This window comes from Cinclus cinclus, chromosome 3 (assembly GCF_963662255.1).
Source record: "Cinclus cinclus chromosome 3, bCinCin1.1, whole genome shotgun sequence".
In the NCBI taxonomy this organism is placed as follows: Eukaryota; Metazoa; Chordata; class Aves; order Passeriformes; family Cinclidae; genus Cinclus; species Cinclus cinclus.
The window spans coordinates 51,410,147-51,429,066 of NC_085048.1; the positions used below are offsets into that span (position 1 = coordinate 51,410,147).

Here is an 18,920-nt window from a genome sequence, read left to right on the forward strand (position 1 = left end):
TAGCAGTTTAATTACAATTCCACTTTTTCCAGCTCTGACCACAGCTGGAAACAAGGGATGATCTTCAGTATTTCTGGGTGGAGTGGGTAAGATGAGAGGGAATGCAACATGAAGGCAATTTTTTTTTCTGCTAACAAAGACCTTACATTGATCTTGAAAACAACTCAGCTACTTGTACATGTCCCTTCCCAGAGTGATCAAGCCTTCATGGCTCATAACTAATACCTGTGCATCTTTAAGCAAAAATACTATTTTTCCCCAGAACAATTCCTGTGTGTTGTCAGGTTATGTAGCTGGGCAGCAGAGGAGAATGCGTCAGTTTTCAATACTGAGAGGAGACCTCATAGCAGTCTACAACTTTCTCATGAGGGGAAGTGTAGAGGCTGACACTGATCTCTTGTGACAAGTGACCGGACCTGAGGCAACAGCCTGAAGCTGTTTCAGAGGAGGTTTAGCTTAGATATTAAGGAAAGGTTCCACCCAGAGTGTGATTGGACACTGAAGAGGTTCTCCAGGGAGGTGGTCAGAGCACCAAGCCTGACAGAGTTCATTAAGTGCTTGGGCAGTCCTCTCAAACATGGTATGATTCTTGGGGTTGGCCTGTGCAGAGCTAGAAGCTGGGCTTTGATGATCCTTTTGGGTCTCTTCCAACTCAGGATATTCTATGATTCTATTCCATGCCCACCCAGGATTTTGAGGCTGTACAAGAGACAGCAGAACATGTAGGTAGGGTTACGTGACATCCTTTCAGTTGTACTGGGGTGTTATAAGCTGCTCCATCTCCTGCAGGGTCAGGGAATCACAGAACTTCTTTCAGTCTGGAGACTAAAGTGTGAGAGATGACAGTACCTAGAGAGAGAAACCAGTGACTGGTAGAAATGTCCTGCTGGCCTTGCAGTGTAACACCGTGCAGACACCCAAATCCTGAGCAATAGGTACACCTGTGATCCAAAGCATCAGTCCTAACTCAAGGCTCCAAAGCACTGTGTTAGGTTATCAGCACATCTGCACCTGGGCTGATGAGCTCTGTGACTTCAGTGGTGAACTAGTCCAGAACGAGTCTGAGCTGATGGATGCCGACCTCTATTGTGCTCCATTACAATGATAATGTTCTAATTGTAACCACTCTGCTATTGTTGCTGCTAGAACCTAAGTATTCTCACACAAGGAAGTTTCAGAATTCAGACTGCCCTAAAGGAGGCTGTGGCCTACAGTGTGCTGGAGAGATGTTCAGACTGGACCTGTGAGATGACCCAAGTGTAACCTTTGCAGAGGGACAGTGACCATTAGGGTGGACTCTGGTGGCTTGAACAAGAAAGTAGAGACTGAAGGATCAACCATATTTTAGAGGACTTAAACAAGAAGCAAAGAACAAAAACTGGAAGAGGAACTGGATGAGTTTGCAAAGGGCCATAGAGAAGACTGACATGAATTTGCTGTTTTGGAATGGATTGTAATTTCAGTCCAGTCTTGAAGTTTAAACTTGACTGTTGGGCCAAGTGTTAAGAGCTATTAAGTTGTTTCTGGTGATTTTGTCCATGTTAGCTTCCATCTCTTACCTATCCATTCCCAAACTTATGTTGTCCCTTGAGCATGGATCTGCCTTCTTTTTGGCTTAAGGATCAGTTGCTTCGAGATCACCTCATCTCAACATCTATGCCAAGGCTTCCCTTAAGGGTTTTCAACCCTGCTGCCCCTTAGATCCTTCTCAGCATTTCCATCAGCTGCCCTGTACTACTGCTCCTCCATCCATGAAAAAATAGACTGCTTTCAAGACTCTGCAGGCTAAGTTTAGCTTAAGCCCATAGCAACACTATTAATTTTCATACAAATACCAAATAACAATTATGTTTAGAGATGTAGAGGTTTTAATAAAGGTGATTTGGGAGGGTTCCTACTGAAAAGATATGATTTTCTTTTGTTGTGACTTCAGCAATCTAGGTTTTCCTGGCAAGCTGCTTTTTGGGTAATAGCTAGGATATCAACTACTTCTAATTGCTTTCATGTTTTTAAAAGGTTTTGTGCTTAAGGGTGGTGATCTATTTCTGCATATGGTGCCAGGCAGGGGTTCAGTACCTGTGTTGCTACTCTTTATCTTCCCACTCAAGGAAGATTGTAATTAACAAGGCTGAATTCATTCCATTGTGTTCTACAGGAAAGTTTATGGTATTAATCAAATCAGTTCTGTTCTGTTAAATAGAAGGAAATCCAGGTACCCTGGGGGACTCTAGGTGAAGGAACTGGCAGAAGGCTGGAGGGAATTTAGTTTTCTGCATGAAAATGTAAAGTACTCAATTTCAACAGACTTGTTCCTTGTAACCTCTGTTCTTTAATGCCTGAACTTAACTAAGTTGTTATTTTAATCTCTGTATAATAGAGTATACAGACCTCTGTGGAGCTAGGAAAGAAATTATTCTCTTCCATATTAAGCCGTATACAGGTGTCAGGAGTCAGTAGAGATGGTAGATTACTTTGCTAGGGAACTGAAATAAAGGGAAAGGTGCTGTCCCAGGTGTAGCCTGGAGGAGATTTTTCTTCCACAACAGAAGAAGATCTATAATTTTAAAAGGAGTTCCAAAGTAACCAGAGTGTTTTCTATTAGCTCATGGTTTGTATTATTTTCTCTGCAGACCATAAAAAATGAGAGGATCTTAGTGACTGGAGCCCCAGCAATCTTCTCTTCACTGAATGATTGGGAGATAGGAAATATTTTGTTTCATCAGTACCTATTATGCTGGGCAGACCCAGGTCTTGCAGACATTTATGTATGCACTTATTTTGCTTATTAAAAATACCCACCCTGATCTTGGGCATGGAGAAGAAGAAAGGAATGTGGTCCAGTGTATTTGTCCCCCCTTCATAGGTTTACACTGGCACAATCAAGGAGTACTTCTCACTAACATTCAGAAAATTCAAACAATAGGTATGGCATTTGCTTCCGCAAACTGTGTGCATCTGTAATGTTTCAAATTGCTGCAATCAGAGGTACTTTTAGAGAAAACTTGGCTCTGTAATATACTTTCTTTATTATTCAGTGTATTATTGCTACTCTTTGCATCAATGATCCACATTAGCCAGCTTTCTTATTTTGAAGAAAAAGCTTTCTTTTTTTTCCCTTCTGTGTTGTTAGAAGTAAGAAAATGCCTTATCAGGGATTAGTAGGATCCAAGGTGATTGATTTCTGGGAATGACTGGTGCTTACACATATTAAGTTGCTCCTGTGCTGACATTACCCTCTGATGCTTCCAATAGCTTTTCAGAAAGAGAAGCAGAATGCAAATGATTGTAGCAGGAAAAGGTTGGTTTTTCTTTGATTTTTTTTTCCTAGTGGATAAATATTATATCATTCTTAGATTTTAGGAGAGGCCAATGCAATAATTGAAATAATTAATAATGGTTGTCTTGACCTTTTAACTTTTTAAGGCCTGTTGGAAACTCAGTCATTCCATGAAGCAGATGAAGATGTGGTCACTGACGTTGATTTCACCAATATGATGTCTGAAGAAGAAAAAGAAGAGTTAAAAATTGAGCTAGCCAAGGTAATGAATTTGAATTTCTGTGAGTTTTACTGTTTCTACTTCCTTAAACTGGAAGCTATGAATTGTAGGATGAAGTATACATTATAAAGAAATGCCTTTCCTTTCTGGTAAAATTATTCTAGGCTACAATAGTGTAGCCTATCATTTTCTTATATCTACTTTTTGGAGGTTAAATATCTCCTGCTTGATGATTGTACTGGGGAAGTCAAATGCACGTTCCCATCTTAGTCAAGAGGTGTCTTTATTTATAAACATTCCTTTAAAAAGAATGAAAGGTGTTCTCATTAGATCTGTGGTATTGTTCTTACAGTGGTTGTGCCACCTGATAGAAAATTTCTTTTTGCGGTGCTCAGAGAAAAAGGTGATGATGGTGGTTACAGAAGAGGCTGATGACAACAAGCACAGTAATTCTATCATATTTTTGTTTCCTTTCTGCTGATGTGTTTTGAGAAGGTAATATCTTTTTTCAGGAGTCTGGAACTCAGGACAATGTGAAGAGACTTAAAAAGAATAAGGAGATGGGAGGAAAAAGGTGTGAACCATGTGATCTCTTTATTACAAAGATTTAAAGAGATTGTCCAGATTTGGTCTACCATGGAAGGATGGTTTCAGTTTTAATCATTGCTGATGAACGCCACAAAAAAGTGAAGTTCTGGAATGGAAAATAGAGAATGGGGAAAACTGTGGGTTTAATTATTTGAAATATGAGTCAACAGAAATCACAGCCATATGAACATGAAGAGTTGGTTTTGCCTTAACTGGAAGGCTTAAATTGATATTAATTTGTGGTACTTAGAGTACTTACAAACTACTCTAAGAAGTAACATTTATAATGACTTTCAAGTAATTTACCTGCTGATTCAGGATTTTCAAGTGAAATAGAAGATTGGTTTTTTCACTATAATATTTTATCAATCTGTGTTTCTGAGTTACGACAATTTTTATTTTGTTGCTGATCCTGTCAGATCTAGAAACAATCAGAAGGAAGCTCAAATTTACGTGTTCAGTTTATCAAATAAGTTAGGAGTTGGCATATTCATTACTGGCTTTTGATCGGGACCAGAGGGACTGGGCACACACTGGAACACAGGAGGTTCCCCCTGAATATCAGGAAGCATGTTTTTAATGTGTGTGTGTGACTGAGCAGTGTACCCCAAGACATTTTGGAGTCTCCATCCTTGAAGCTGTTTCAAAGCTGTCTGGGTACAGTCCTGGGAAACATGCTCTAGGTAGGGCTTGAATCAGATGTCCTACAATGGTCCCTTCCAGCCTCAGCCATTCTGTGATTCTCTTCCCTGGTGGAGGGGACTTCACAGGCAGATAGAAACAAGGAAGGAAAAAAGCCAGAGCTTCCTGCAGTTATCTGAGGATGATATGCTTCTCTCAGCAGAGTTTAACACAAATGTTTCTGGGTGTCCCTTCTGCTTACTGATTGCCATAGGAGAGAGAATTCTCAGTAGCTCATGCTGAAAATGCTTTAATTCCTGTACTAACATGCAAGTGAGAGATTGCCTGCCAAATATTATGATCTTGACTGACCTAGGAATTATTTTCTGAATTTCTCACAGCAGTTTACTGGCATGCAGCTGATGCTTAAAAGCAAAATAAAATAATTATGATAAGAAAGGTTTGGAAAACTTGAATGCAGAGTGAAACAAGTCTGAACAGTCTAAAGTTAAATGAGGCTTATGACTCTTAGAAAAGACTGCAAAAAATGTGTGACCTTGCCTCATTCAGAAAGAAAAATTTGCTAATGTGGGAATTGGGTAATGTTTCCTTTTTAAAAGCTGTTATTCTTTACTTACAAGCCCTTTCTGCTCCACCAATGATAGTTTTGTTGCCTTCCATGTGCTGCATAATACCTGTTTGAGCCTGTAGGAACAAGTACCTCTCTTACTTTTGTGAGAAGTAAAAATCATCCTTAATTCTGCTATCAATAGTTGATAAAATGGGGATCTGTTCTTGAGCACCTGTTGTGCATTTATTTAAGCAGAAAATATATGTTCCATCTCTGCGTTGTGTATCTAATGTATATATTCTGTGTTGTCTTCCTCCTTCCCACTCTGACATTAGGAGAGGAATGAGCACTACTGTTTTTCTGGCAGGATTTTTTTGGATCCTCTATTCCTGTTCTCCTGCTAATAGTCCCTTTTTACTGGAACCTTCTCAGAGCATGGACTTACTCTGTTCTTGTATTTGTAGCCTAGCTAACACAGCAGGTCTCTGACTCTAATCAAGCCTTAGGATTTCCACAATGCAACTAAAATGAGTAACTCTTAGAGGAACGTCTAACAGTCATTTGAATTTACAGAGGTCAGTCTGACTTTTCAGAATAACAGCAGAAAATTGTAGCCCAAACGCTTTACATAAGGCCAGAAGATTGTTAGCGGAACAGATTCCCCCCGCCCCTCTCACTGTGAGGAGCATTGTACAATGACTCTTGAGTCATGCTGAGGGCTGAGATTTTGAACTACCCTGCTCACTGCTGTCAGTTGTCCTTCCATTGCACTCATCAAAGTAGTCATTTACTCCTTGGTGTCTTCCCCCTCCCACACCTTCCCAGAAAGAGTTATCTGGTTTGATCTACCTGATGCACAGGTTCAGCAGTGTGTGTTACTGCATGCTTGTTCCCAGTTTGAGGAAAGATAATAATAATACCTTTTTCTGCAACCTTACGGGAGAAGGGAACTTTGCCTCCATATGCATCAATATTCTTCTGGCTCTGTTGCACTTTGAAGGGGAAGCATGAGAACTAGAAGCTTGTATTTCTGTTGATTTAAGCCCTAGTTTTATAATGGAGTTATAAACATTTACAAAAGTGGAGTTCTAAAAAATTCCTAAACAAGTGATGCCTGACTTTCATGAGATTAGTTATGTTACATGCTTAAATGCTTTTCAAGATCCTACTGTAAGTCCATAATCCTTTCTACCTACTTCAGAGTTGTCACTGATATTTGAGCACTTGAGGGCGGCTTTGTATCTGTCATTATTTCAAAATGATGGAAGTTGAGGAGGATTTTGTCAATTCAAAACTGATTGCTGTGTTATAAATAATAAATTACTTAATCAAAAATGTTGCTCATACTTCTGCCATTGAGCACATGGCTAATGCTTGCTTAGGCTATCACAGCTTTAAGATGTCTATTCAATGGAACAGATGGAAAGTAATTTTAATAGAAGCCCTGAAATATTTATGTATCCAGGCACCTGATGATCAGCCTAGTGCTGGCCCATAACTGTCCTGGGATCAGGTTAAGTTCTTTTGCAGTGTTGCACAGGCAGTCGTGCACTAAGGGGTTGCTCTTGGTGAGGAACAACCCAAAGGATCTCTGAACTGCTGCCTGAGGAATGCTTACATTTGTGCTTTCTTTCTATAGTCATTTAACCAGTTACCCTCTCAGAAGAGAGACTCTTGACACCTGCCTCTTGACAGTATTTCATTTGCAGTTTAGGAATATAATGGAAAGTAAAGGACATGGGGAGGAATGAAGCAATTTGAATTGCTGTGTATCTAACAACAGTACTGGTGAAGTGTTGGCATCACTTCGCTCAGGTCATGATTTTGCTTTGTGTTCATAGTCTTGCTGGTTAATTCCTGAATTAACTGAATATTTAGATAGCAAAAGAAAGTGATAGCTGGTTGATTCAAGTATGAGACTTTTACAAGAGAAGTAAGCTTGCACCCAGTTTTACAGGGAACCAGAATGCATGAATATGTAACATAGAATAATGCCGGTACCGATGTCCTAAATATAGCCTTGGAGGTCAGCACTGTTTCAGCTGGTGCTTGCATCATTCCCTGCAACCTATGGAGTTAAATCACGGGGAGACTGTAGTTCCAGGGAACTTAGCATATGGTAATCAGATAAGCTGCCATATGTTACCTTACTAACATATGGAGGAAGGAACACAGTTGGTAATTTCTAAACCTGAAGTGAAAGGCAGCTGCTCTGGTGTCATTTGCCCTTGTTAGCTTCAGTATCACTGTATGTTGCTTGCATAGATTGGCTTGGGAGACTTCCAGGTGAAGAATGCAAACCTCTGCTCACTTGCAGGAGTGCTGCTCAAGGAGCAGGATTCTGAGCCACTGGCAGGACAGTTATGGAGTCACTCTTCTTCCAGTCTTGTCTTCTGGTTCTTGCCTTGGTAAAACACTGGCTTTGCTTAAGTGTTTCCAAAAAATGTCTACTGCAGGGAGAATTATATTCCTCTGTTTGGGCTGGATGGCATCTTTACAGCTTGAAATTGAAGAGTTTGTAGGATCTCTGGAAAGACTAATCTGCTCTGTCTTTTGAGTGCTCTTACGCTTTGGATACTGATCACTCATATAAATAGTTCAACTATAAATTTTATGTTACAATTTTGAAATATGTGGGGCCTAAAATACATAAATAAAACTCATATGACAAGGATATAATGTTTGATGTCACTTGCAAGTCATATATTATCATGCATTTTTTTGTATTTTTAAACTTGATCCTAAGAGTTTGCATATTTTTTTTCAGGACCAGAAAACTAAAAATCTGCAATTATGAAGTTAAAAGCCTGTGCATTCAAAGAAAGATATTTGCTTGAATTTTCCAGTCTTATCTTGTCCTATTTTACTAGTGAATGAAAGACTGGTGTTTGAGACTCCTAATGCCCTAACGCAGATTTTTGTGAAGTCAATTCCTTACTGGATAATTCTCTCTCTTATCAGATGCATGTGTGTGATGGTGAACATAGGTGACACAGAGGTGACACATTAATTCAACGTAGTGTCAGCTGTGTTCTGGGCACACCTTTGTGACTCCACAAACACTTGACTATGTCTCTGTAGCTACCTACAAAAACCACGAGTTTGTGAGATTCATTTAGCCTCTTAGCATTGTATGTGTTTATCATTCTGTGGGAACAAGTTAACACCTTTCTCCTTTCTCCTTTTTTCCCTCAGCTAGAGGATGAAATTTCAACTTTGCGGCAAGTGCTAGCAGCCAAAGAGAAGCACCTGGTTGAAGTTAAACAAAAGCTTGGCATAAGTCTGATGAATGAACTGAAGCAGAACTTTAGCAAAAGCTGGCATGATATGCAGACTACTTCTGCGTGAGTACTGATCTTTATACTTACACATATGAACATACCATGTTTTTCTAAAACCTTTTGGGCTGAATTAAAAGCAACATTGGTAGAAAGAACCACCCACCTTTCATCAAGTGCTGTCTGAAAAGTCATTTGCTTTTTTCCCCTCTTCTTTTGACAATGGAATTTGACACTTAAGGAGAAGGAAAAATGAGCTTCTCCACAACTGAGCTGAACTGGGAACTGATAGCAAGGAAGGCAAGGGGGGAAGTGGCATCGTCCATGAAGGAACAGTCCCACAATACCTAAACAAAGAGAGCAGAGGAGGTCCAATAACAGCAAAGAGGGTCAAGCCGAGAGTTCAGATCTCCAAATGCATCTGTACTGATGAGCCAGGTCCTAGGTCAAGCCAGGGATTCAAAATTGTGAGTTCAAGATCTGTGAGGTACCTGGCCAGATACAGCCATATTAGTAATATGACTTGACCTTAATTCAGTCTAGGCTTTGGTATAGCTCCGAAGCGAAGGGAAAAGGTGCTTAACAAGGGTTCTCCCAACTCTTGCACAACATTTTCAGCACAATCTTACCTAAGGTTTCATAGCTGTGCAGTGCCAGATCTCACCTTGAGCCACCAAATTCAGGGTAGTAGGGCAGAAAGCGTTAGCAGTTCCTCTCGGTGCATTCAAGATGCTTAGAGAGACTTGGTAAAATATGTTAAAATATACATTTTTACATTAAAAGAACTATTCTTTGTATTTTCATAAGAAGTCAAGGCATAAACCCCTTAATAAAAATACAGTTTGTATGTGTCCTGTCTCTCACTGTTGGACACTTTCTCATCTAGGTCCTGTTTCTCATGGCATGTCATTAGCAGGGGTATCAGTGTTGGCTTGGTGAGGATGTCTGGCATGTGCTAGGAGAGAACAGTCTAGAGACACTAAGCTTTAGGAGAGAAGACAAAGACATCTGAACTAGAACTACTGGGAGAGACTAGAAAAATTTTGAAACAAAAAACTTTCTTTTTTACTTGAAATTTGGTAGTAAGTTCCCAGATAGCTTTTCATGTTTCCTCCACATTGACATTTTCCACAAAGATAGACTTAGGAAACTTTTTCAGTATGGCAGCTGCTACTTTTTGTGTAAAATGAATTTCAGAAACTACAGTCCATTAGGTAGTAAATGTCCATAAACTGTTATGTGGAACTGAGCAACAGGAGTCCCATTTGTGTCCCAGAAAATTCTCATGTTTATGGTCCAACTGCTGTATAATTCTGCTAGACCCTCATGCCAGAACACCAGTGCTGGTAAAAACATGTTAATTCAACGTTCTTAAGAATGGATGTGCTATGTAATAGAGGTGATTCATTGTTGCTGTACCAAAATAGCAGTGGGATAGCATTATTCACAAAGATTCTTTAATTTAGGAAGGCTGAAGAGCTTGTTAAAAATATATATTTACATGCCTGTACTTTAGGTTTCTAAATCGACAATTAGTCATTTTATATTTTAAAATGACCTGGTTTTAAGAGGACAAATTTTGTTTCGCTTAGCTGGGTATGCTTTCCTGTAAGTTAAAACTATTTTTTTTAACAGGGAACTTTTCAAAGCCACAGAGCAACAAAGTTTTTGTCCACTTATTGTTAATCTTTTAAAGCAATTTAGGGATGCATTCTTAGGGTTAGAGTAGAGTTAGAGGAAGAGGGGTGGACTTCTCTCAGAAACAGTCCTGTATAGTGTGTTTGACCACTAGTTAAGAGCCATGACCTAACTTACAGGATGCATGCCAGCTGTACTGGCTAAATTTAAACTTGATATTTTGAATATTTTAAAGCATTTATATTTTAAATGGTTGGCCACAAGTTCCTTGGTAATTTCCAATACAATTCAGTGCACTGATGTTTAGTATAATCTATGTGTTGAGGGAGGCAAAGGATTCTGCTATAGAGGACATCAGTAACTAGAGAGCAAATGATTGCCTTGAGTTTGGTTTGGTTTCATGGTGGTAAGGCATTCAACTGGAATGACTTCCCACACACACCTTTTTAATTTTCAGTGAATAGATGTGGGTGGATATTCAACTTCTAGCAATGCAGGGTTTTTATATTTTAAAAATAGATAATTCATTCTTATTTAGATGCTAGAAGCAGGGCCATGTTGGTGGATTTTGAGGTTATTTATTTCAGCTTAAGAAATAATTACAAATGTCTTTACATGGACATTTGTAAAGACCATAATCGAGCTTTTCTAATTATTGTTCTGCTACAAAAAAAGGTTTTACATAACCTGAATGCTTTGTATTCAGTTGAAGCTTCTTGGTGGTGCTTCTGTAAAGTTCCCACAGGTCTCCTTACCTTCTATACTTCAGATTTTCACCATATAGTGGGTTAAGGTAGGAGATAGTGTTTATGAAGATTAACCTGGTTTTATACAGAATCACAGTATGTTTGAGGTGTTGACAGCAATGTCAGGAGACTGTCGAGTCCAACTGCCTCTTTCAGGCAGAGCCAGCTAGAGCAGAGTGCTTAGGACTATGCTCAGCCAGGTTTTGAATATCTCCAAGGATGGAGATTCTACAGACTCTCTGGGCAACCTCTTCATGTACAATTACCCTTGCTGTGAAAAACATTTTTTCTTAAATATTAAAATATTAATATATTTTAATACTTCTTGTATTGAATTTGTGCTGGTTGCCTCTTGCACTTTCACTAGACACCACTCAAAATGGCTTGCCTCTACCTTCTTTCCTTCTTTCATTAGGTTGTTTATACACATTGATGAGATCCTTCCATGAGCCTTCTCTAAGGTGACTAGCCTCAGCTGTCCCAGCCTCCTCATATGAGAGGTCCTCCAATCCTTTACCATCTTTATGTACCTTTGCTGGACTTGTTCAGCAAACTCATTCCAGTTTGTCCATGTCTGCCTTGGACTGGGAAGCACCAGCACTCCAGGTGTGGCCATAACCCGGGGCTGACAGGAGGATCACGTCACTCAACTTGTACTCACTTTTCCTAATGCACCCCAGGATACTGTTAGCTGCCTTTGCTGCTAAGGCACATTGCTGACTCATTTCCAATTTGTTGTCTACCAGAATTCTAAGCCTTTTTCTGCAAGGATGCTTTTCAGCTGGTTGATCCCCAGCCCCTACTGGGTTATTAACCCAACCTGCAGGACTCTGCATTGCCCTTTGCTGAACTTAGTGAGAATCCTGTTGGCTCACTTTGTCTCAGACAAAGTCCCAAGTAATTGTATTTTTCAGTACAATTATCAAATTGTGTTTCTTTATACATGGAGAAGGTTACAAGGGTTAATTTAACCTTTCACTAGTCTGTCATATTAAGCACTAAAGACATAGGTCCACAAGATACCTTGCCCTTCGCTGAGCATTTATGTTGTAAGCATGCTTAGCTTTGTCCCTCAGCTTTTCATCTAGTGCTCTTCTGTAGTTCTTTGGGAAAAAAAAGTAAGACATTATAGTACTGTCCTCTTGGGAGATACTTCAGTTCTACTGAGTTTCTAAGGAGCAGCTTTATCTGCAAAATTACCCACCAATAAACTCACTCCAGCCTAGTAGTGTCCCCAAATTTATTTGCCATCCTTTCTTAAGATGTTATCAACTATTATAAGACATAGATCTCCTCTGTTTTAAATGGTTAACCTTTCAACCCATGGATGGAATATGGGAGCTATGGGAGATTTATAAGGAAATGAAAATGCTTAGTTTGCTACTAAACCTCTCCAAAAAGAAATACTCCAGACAGTCAGACCACTGGCAATGCCATCAGTATTGCCATGGCAAATAAATTACTAGAAGAGATAGAAAATTAGAGGAAACTCATTCTATTTGCAAGGACTGTAGTAGTGTAGTGATGTGAAATGTTTCAAAGTCAATATGCTTAGTGATTCCAGATGGGGGGCTGGGAAGCCTTTGATGTGATGGAAAGTGGACCCATGTAAGGCTAACATTTAGGCTAGGAATTTGACAAAGCTCTTTTCAAAATGGCTTTTCATCTTTTGACCTCAGACAGAAATTTTCATTTGTAGAAAGGGAAAAGCTCATGAATTATAGGCCAAAATCAAGAGGACTCCAAGTGCTGGCTCCAAACAGCATTCTTCCTAGACAGGGCCCTGGGCTTTTTTATGTGGTGACTTTTTAGGAAAGTTTCAGTGTTGCTCTGTTCTTGCATATGATATTCTATTAAGATTTGGGACAAGAACATTCAACATGGACTTGGCTTTTTCCTCCAGAGATAGAATAAAGATCTATTCATTGACTATGGGCTGAACTGTGTGAGAAAGCTTTGTTCTGCTGGTAGGAAACCTGAGGACAATTGCATATGTTTCAACAACTGTTTGGAACTTACTGTTTTATAGTTGAAATTTCTGCCAGGTGATAGGAAAATAGAAGGCAATAATTGCACTGCATGTGTTTTTGGCTTACAATCTATGGTACAGGCAGTCTTTGTTAATATAACTTTAAATATAGAGTAATGTGTTCCAAAGTTTCAGAACTTTTTTCAGTAAGTTGGATATAATTTGTGGACAGCCACAGTCCTACTGTGACTTCTAGGAATTAAGTGAACTGTGTTCCCACACACATGTTTCTTATGAGTGGTAGTAAAAGAAATGTGGGTGTTTATGTTCATTGCAATGTGTAATCACCTTCTAAAATTTTCTGAAATTTGCAAGTAAATGTAACAGTTGTGTAAGTGAAGAAATTGTGTGCTGGCTTTAGCAAGTACATTACTTGTGTGTGAGTCTGTTCTAGATGGAAATAAAAGGAGCCTCTCCCACTGCCTTTGCTTCCTTTGGGTCAGATCAGGCAACCTTCATGCTGTCTTCAAAGAGAATTATTTTGCTGTTTTTCCACATGTCTCTGGCCTTGACTTTGGAAGGGTAGAGTAATAAGGAGAAAGGACTTCAGGCAGTTAACTTAGTCTGTTCTTGTTATTCTTTGTCCACAAGATGTATGTCCATTTGTTTGCACAAGAACCTTCAGCTAATGGAAATTCCACAGTAAGGTCAGGTGATGTGTTCCAGATGTTCATTTTTCAGGGAAGAACCCACTGTAATTATCATGGAGAACCAGAAAACATATGCATATGTATTATAGTGATCTTCTGTGTGTGTGTATCTAACTGTAAGGGAAGGGAGGCCTGAATGTAAATTGGAATCTCTGAAACTACAAGGATTAAAAATACCTAGGAACGAGTTAGTCAAAAAAAGGGGAAGGGAAGGGGAAAAGAATGGGAAAGGAAGTGTAAGGGAGGGGAAGAAAGGAAAAGAGAGGCTGGGATGTGTTTAATCTGCATCATTTTGTTAATCTAATGTACATTTTCAGAGCCCAAATACTGTTACTGATATAGTTTAAGGTGTCATGAACTGCCTGTAATGTCTTAAGATCATCTGTGCTTCAGCAAACATATTTTGGCTTTTCTGCCTGGAGAGTAGCCATAGCACACCTTTTCCCCCCGTTCTATGCTGCATTGCACAAATAATGCATTTCAAAAAACTGTATCCCGTATTTTTCCCAAGTGTTTGAAGATTATGGGGCAGTACAGCCCAGATCATGTGTCACCTTTGTCTGGCACCTTTTCTGACCTGTGACTCTCTCCAACCTCTTGAACAGTCACCTTCCATACACAGATTTCTGCTGCAGCCTGCAGAGGTTCAGTTTCCTCAGTTCTCTCCTTCCTCTCTCTGTGGGAGAGGAACTACCTGGGGCATACTTCCTTAGATTTAGGCGTATGTACCCATCCAAATGCCAGCACTGTTTCAGTTAATTCTTAACATCCCTGGCAATGGGAAGGATGGCAAAAACATATTGCTGTTATTTGTTTTGAAGTTGGAATGAATTTCAGGAGAGTGCTAACATAAAAAAAAAATTACAAAACACCAAAACAAAACCCCAAAATAATGCACAACAGCTTAGAGTTAATTTGTGACAAAAATGACAATAAGAATGCTCTTAGAGAATGTTTTATGTACCTTTTATCTGTCATATATGCATTTATCTCATTTGAGCATTAGCATAATTTAGTTAATGCTGAGCCCTATTTCTCCCAGAAAATCAACAGAAAAATAGTTTTGTAGCTGAGAGGTTCTTAGGGATCCAGATGCTTTAGATTGATTGCAGAAAAGTAATTCTTAAGCTGACTAATGGTTTGAAAACTGAAAAGAAGTAAGCTCCATAGGGCATGGCTTGTGCTACCAGGCTCTGCTCTACTGTATGGTTTTGTTGTTAATTGTTTGCGTTCTGTTACATCTGTGAGCATTATCACTGACAAGCCTTATCACAATCTCAAATGGATTAATTTTGCCAGCAAGCATAGATGGAGAGCCATGCTGAATGAAGATGTCCTAATTAGCATATGTACTAATTTTACAGAAGCTGAATTTAAATTCTTTATAATTTACTACAGTACATCAAACATGCAGCTTGACATGCAAAATATAAATATTACATGTGTAGCCTACTTCTGTCGGCTTGCCTTGTGTTGCAACTGTGAATGAAGGTTACATTTAACTCTGCCGTGTGAAGGGCAATTCTGTACTGAGATGAGATGAGTATGATTGTCCTGTCATATCCTGCAGATGATGTTGGCCATTTAAATGTCTGGTTCTCTAGTTCTCTCTATATGGCTGCTGCTTGGCTATTCTCTCTATAAAGCACTTGTTCCTTCACATGTTGTGTTTTATGAAACAGTATCTCCTTATATTTCCTTTTGCTGTCTGTAAAAATTACAGATATATATGAGATCTGGTTGTCACAGAATAGCATAACCTAAATGTAGTATATGACACTGTCAAGTGAGAATGCAGTCAAAATATGCTGCAAATTTACTTTGTCTAAAATAGTATGTTACAGCACTGGAGATGTGAGTTATCTTTAAAGCTCCTTTTAATTATGTTGGGCATGTTATTGGAATGGAACTGCAATATCAGCATGTTTTGCGATAACCTTTGATAATCAATTTTATAAATTGCTTCTGTTAAAGAAATACCCTATTTTAAAATTATAATCAGAAGTTGATTGATGAAATTCTTAGGTTAATGTCATATATACAGTAATGTTCAAATGTTTACAGGTAAGTGCTATTTACAAGTTTACAATTGAGACAGTGGTTGATATAACTTATTTGTTTAATCACTCTTGTCCATGAAATACATTATAAATATTTATTGTTTAATGCTGAGTTAAAGCACAGTATATGACCCTTGTTAACCGTTACCAGAAGTTCTGTGCTACAGAGTGTTTTCAGATGCCATAAAATCATAGCAGGAATTCCTACTCTAACTGAATAAATCAATTAGACTGTTTCTGCTTTTGCTGATGCTACCTGGTGTAATACTGATGGTGCCTTTGTATGAGTGTAATGATGTATTTGTAAAAAATGCACTCCGTGACTTGGATGGAAGGTGCTCTTTCTTGAATCCCTGTATCCTAAATTATCTGAGTTTGGTTTTGCTGGAGTGTTTCTGCCTATAAGTTTTGGGGTCTCTGGTCTAATCTGAGCTGCTGTCTGACTGACTCCTAAGATGCTGTCACCTATCTTGATGAGGTGGTGGTCAGAACTCACCTAAAGATTGTGAGCAGTGGCTGCTGAAAGGATGAGAGTGCCCAGGTGTTACAGATGACTTAGCATGCAAAACACTTGGTGGTATAAGGAAGACTTAAACCATAGATAGAGCACTTTTTCCAGTTAATAAGTGTTTGTAGTTCTTACCTGGAATATCCAACTTTATTTCTGCTGGTAAAGGTTTCTGAAAATTATGTAAGCTGTTCAGTGCATTAAAACAAAAGTACAAACTGCTGTAAGTTGCACGAGATGATGCAAACTGCTTGGTCAGATGATTAATATGCAATACAACTGAGCAGATTCCCAGATGACAGAGAGAATGTGTTGAAGAGATCATTGTTGCTAGAGTGCTTGGCAAGATATCAAATGGATGCTGTAAATATGAAATAACTACGAAGATAAACATATCTGAGCCAAAATACAGTGCATCATACATCCAAATATCAACACAGCACCTAACTACAGTGAGGCAATGTGCTCTGTGGAAAGGTTATTTATGAAGAAGGCATAGTGATACCTGTAATGATGGAGGTGGAAATGGGCAGGGGGTTTGATTTCTAAGCTATTAGAGAGCTCTGCTGAGATGCAAATTAATGTTTATTGTCTCTTCTGACAGGTATTGCATTTTGTGCTCCATTTTCACCATTGTTCCTTAAAGGTTGTCTTCAGCATTGCTGAAGGGAGGAGGGGACATGTCATAGGTCATTTTTGCTGAAGTTGATGCTGAAAACAGACTAGTTGTGTAACAGTTTTAGCTGGATTTACACTCTTATGTAATGTCAAAAGTATTAGGAACACAAGTGCAGTCTTCATGTCCTCCTCACTACTGGAGGATGTTCGGTTTATGGGATTTACAGAGAAAACACAATATTGTTGGAATGTCAAAATCAGTGTCATTTCAGCCACTTCCCTGAAGATGTGTTCTGACCAATGTAATGTTCAGAAATATGTTTCTCAGTGGAATTTGGGTCTGTCTGCTGTATGGCACATTTTGGACTGTTCTCTAAATAGTTTTACACAGTGTGAAGAACTTGCAGTGAAAATGTAAGACATAGAGATACTTTATCATAAAGTTAAATATGCCTATAAATAAAATTAACTCCAAGGTGTCATTTAAAAAGCAATCAGTTCAGAGGGATATCTGGAAAGTATTTTACTGTGTACATTCAACCTGTACATAAATAGGTTGTGCTACAAAGGAACTTTTGGTCTTGGAAGTCAAATCTTGGCCTTCATTTTGTCATCAGAAAAATTCCACTTGTGCTGAATAGTTTAGAAAGCTTTTCTGTTAGCAAACTCTTTAAGACTTGTATGCCACAGGCAATGGAGTATTTGATTTTTTTCTTTTTCGTAGGCACTCTTACCAAAAAGCTACGTGCTTATAGTTTGACAGTAGCATCCTTATTTTAGGGTCTCATCCCATTCTAGTTTACATTAGAGTATATCTACTGTCTGCAAGAGAATGACACAGCTATTAAACTAGTTCAGCTAGAGGACAAAGCCTCAGTGAAATAAGAGTATTGCATTCTTGCTATGTCCAAGGACAGACTGGCTAAGAAGAAAGGAGATCTGGTAAAAAACAATATTTTCCATCTTCTCTGTACTGTACTAGAATAAATAAAACAAGCATAACCATTTCTTCTTCCTTTCTAATTATAATTTGTGTTCCTTCTGTCAATATTGCAATGTTTTAGCCTTTGTCATTCAACATTGTGTGCGTGTTTGGTTTGGCTTATCTAACTGGAGGCTCCTAGAGATTCTGTACCCTATTCTTCAGTTGCTCTCTGTGGGTTGCCTTGCTAGTCAGTGAAAACAGACAAGCACCTTCATAGAAGGAGCCCTTTCACTTGGCAGTTTAAGAACATGCTAGGTCAGAAGGGTGTTGTGGCTTAGAAACATAAAATCAAAATATATTGTCTGAAAGAACAGAGCATTATGTGGCCTCTGCCATCAAACCAGTGGTTTGTAAAACACAGTCCTGAACAGAGGACTTTCAGCAACAGGTTCTGCTGGGGCTGAAACAATGTGACATAAAATGTGATGTGCCATATTGCAAATATTAATCTTATTTCACCTCCTTCCTCCACAAAGTTACTACTTTCATATATAAAATAATAATGAGAAAATACCCTGTTGTAAGGACTTAGGCAGAGGGTTGTTGTTTGTTTTTTTTTAATCAACTGTCAGTGTATTTTGGTATATGCTTGCAATCCTATAGTTTTTGTTCAAAGGAGAATGAGAACCAGTGGAGTTTTATTTCTGAATTTTTCATGATCATCTCTTCTTGTCTGCCAAGACACACCACAGGGTAGAAGACTGATTATAGTGTGCTCTCCTTTTGTTACTAGGTCAGTACTTCTAATTCTGAGCTCATCTGCGTCACTGGGAGTATCAGATAATTTACTCAGAAGGAAGCCTCTGACATCCTCAGAATTAGTTTAGTCAGCAGAAAATCATCTGTGCAGGAAAGCTTATTGATTACTTGAGAGTGCAAGTTAACTGTACTGAAGGGTCTGTATGGGTCAGAGCATGTATTCTGGATCAGTAAATTAAGATGATTCTGTGTTTGAATCTGCATGCTATAATGAAATTAGTGACGTCGTTTAAAATAATTCAGTCCTACTAAGAATTTGCATTCGCTATCTAGGTTTCTTCATCTTTTTTTCTCTGTCCTTCCCCAAATTTTCTTCCTTTACAGAAATTAAAAAAAAAAAAAAGAGAGGAAAATGGTGGCATGTGGAAGCAG

The 18,920-nt window shown here is 38.8% G+C and overlaps 1 protein-coding gene across 4 annotated transcripts in view; it reads left to right on the top strand.

The window, feature by feature from the left end:
- Positions 1 to 3,431: 3,431 nt before the first annotated feature.
- TPD52L1 (TPD52 like 1) overlaps positions 3,432 to 18,920 on the top strand; it is a 29,215-nt gene continuing 13,726 nt past the window's right edge. For 2 of the 4 annotated variants that reach the window (XM_062488775.1, XM_062488776.1), the window contains exons 1-2: positions 3,432 to 3,539; positions 8,473 to 8,621. In XM_062488775.1, coding sequence (XP_062344759.1) covers positions 3,492 to 3,539; positions 8,473 to 8,621 — 197 coding nt within the window. In that variant the 5' untranslated portion in view covers positions 3,432 to 3,491. The remainder of the gene's footprint in view (positions 3,540 to 8,472; positions 8,622 to 18,920) is intronic. The other 2 variants (XM_062488777.1, XM_062488778.1) reach the window with 1 other exon arrangement.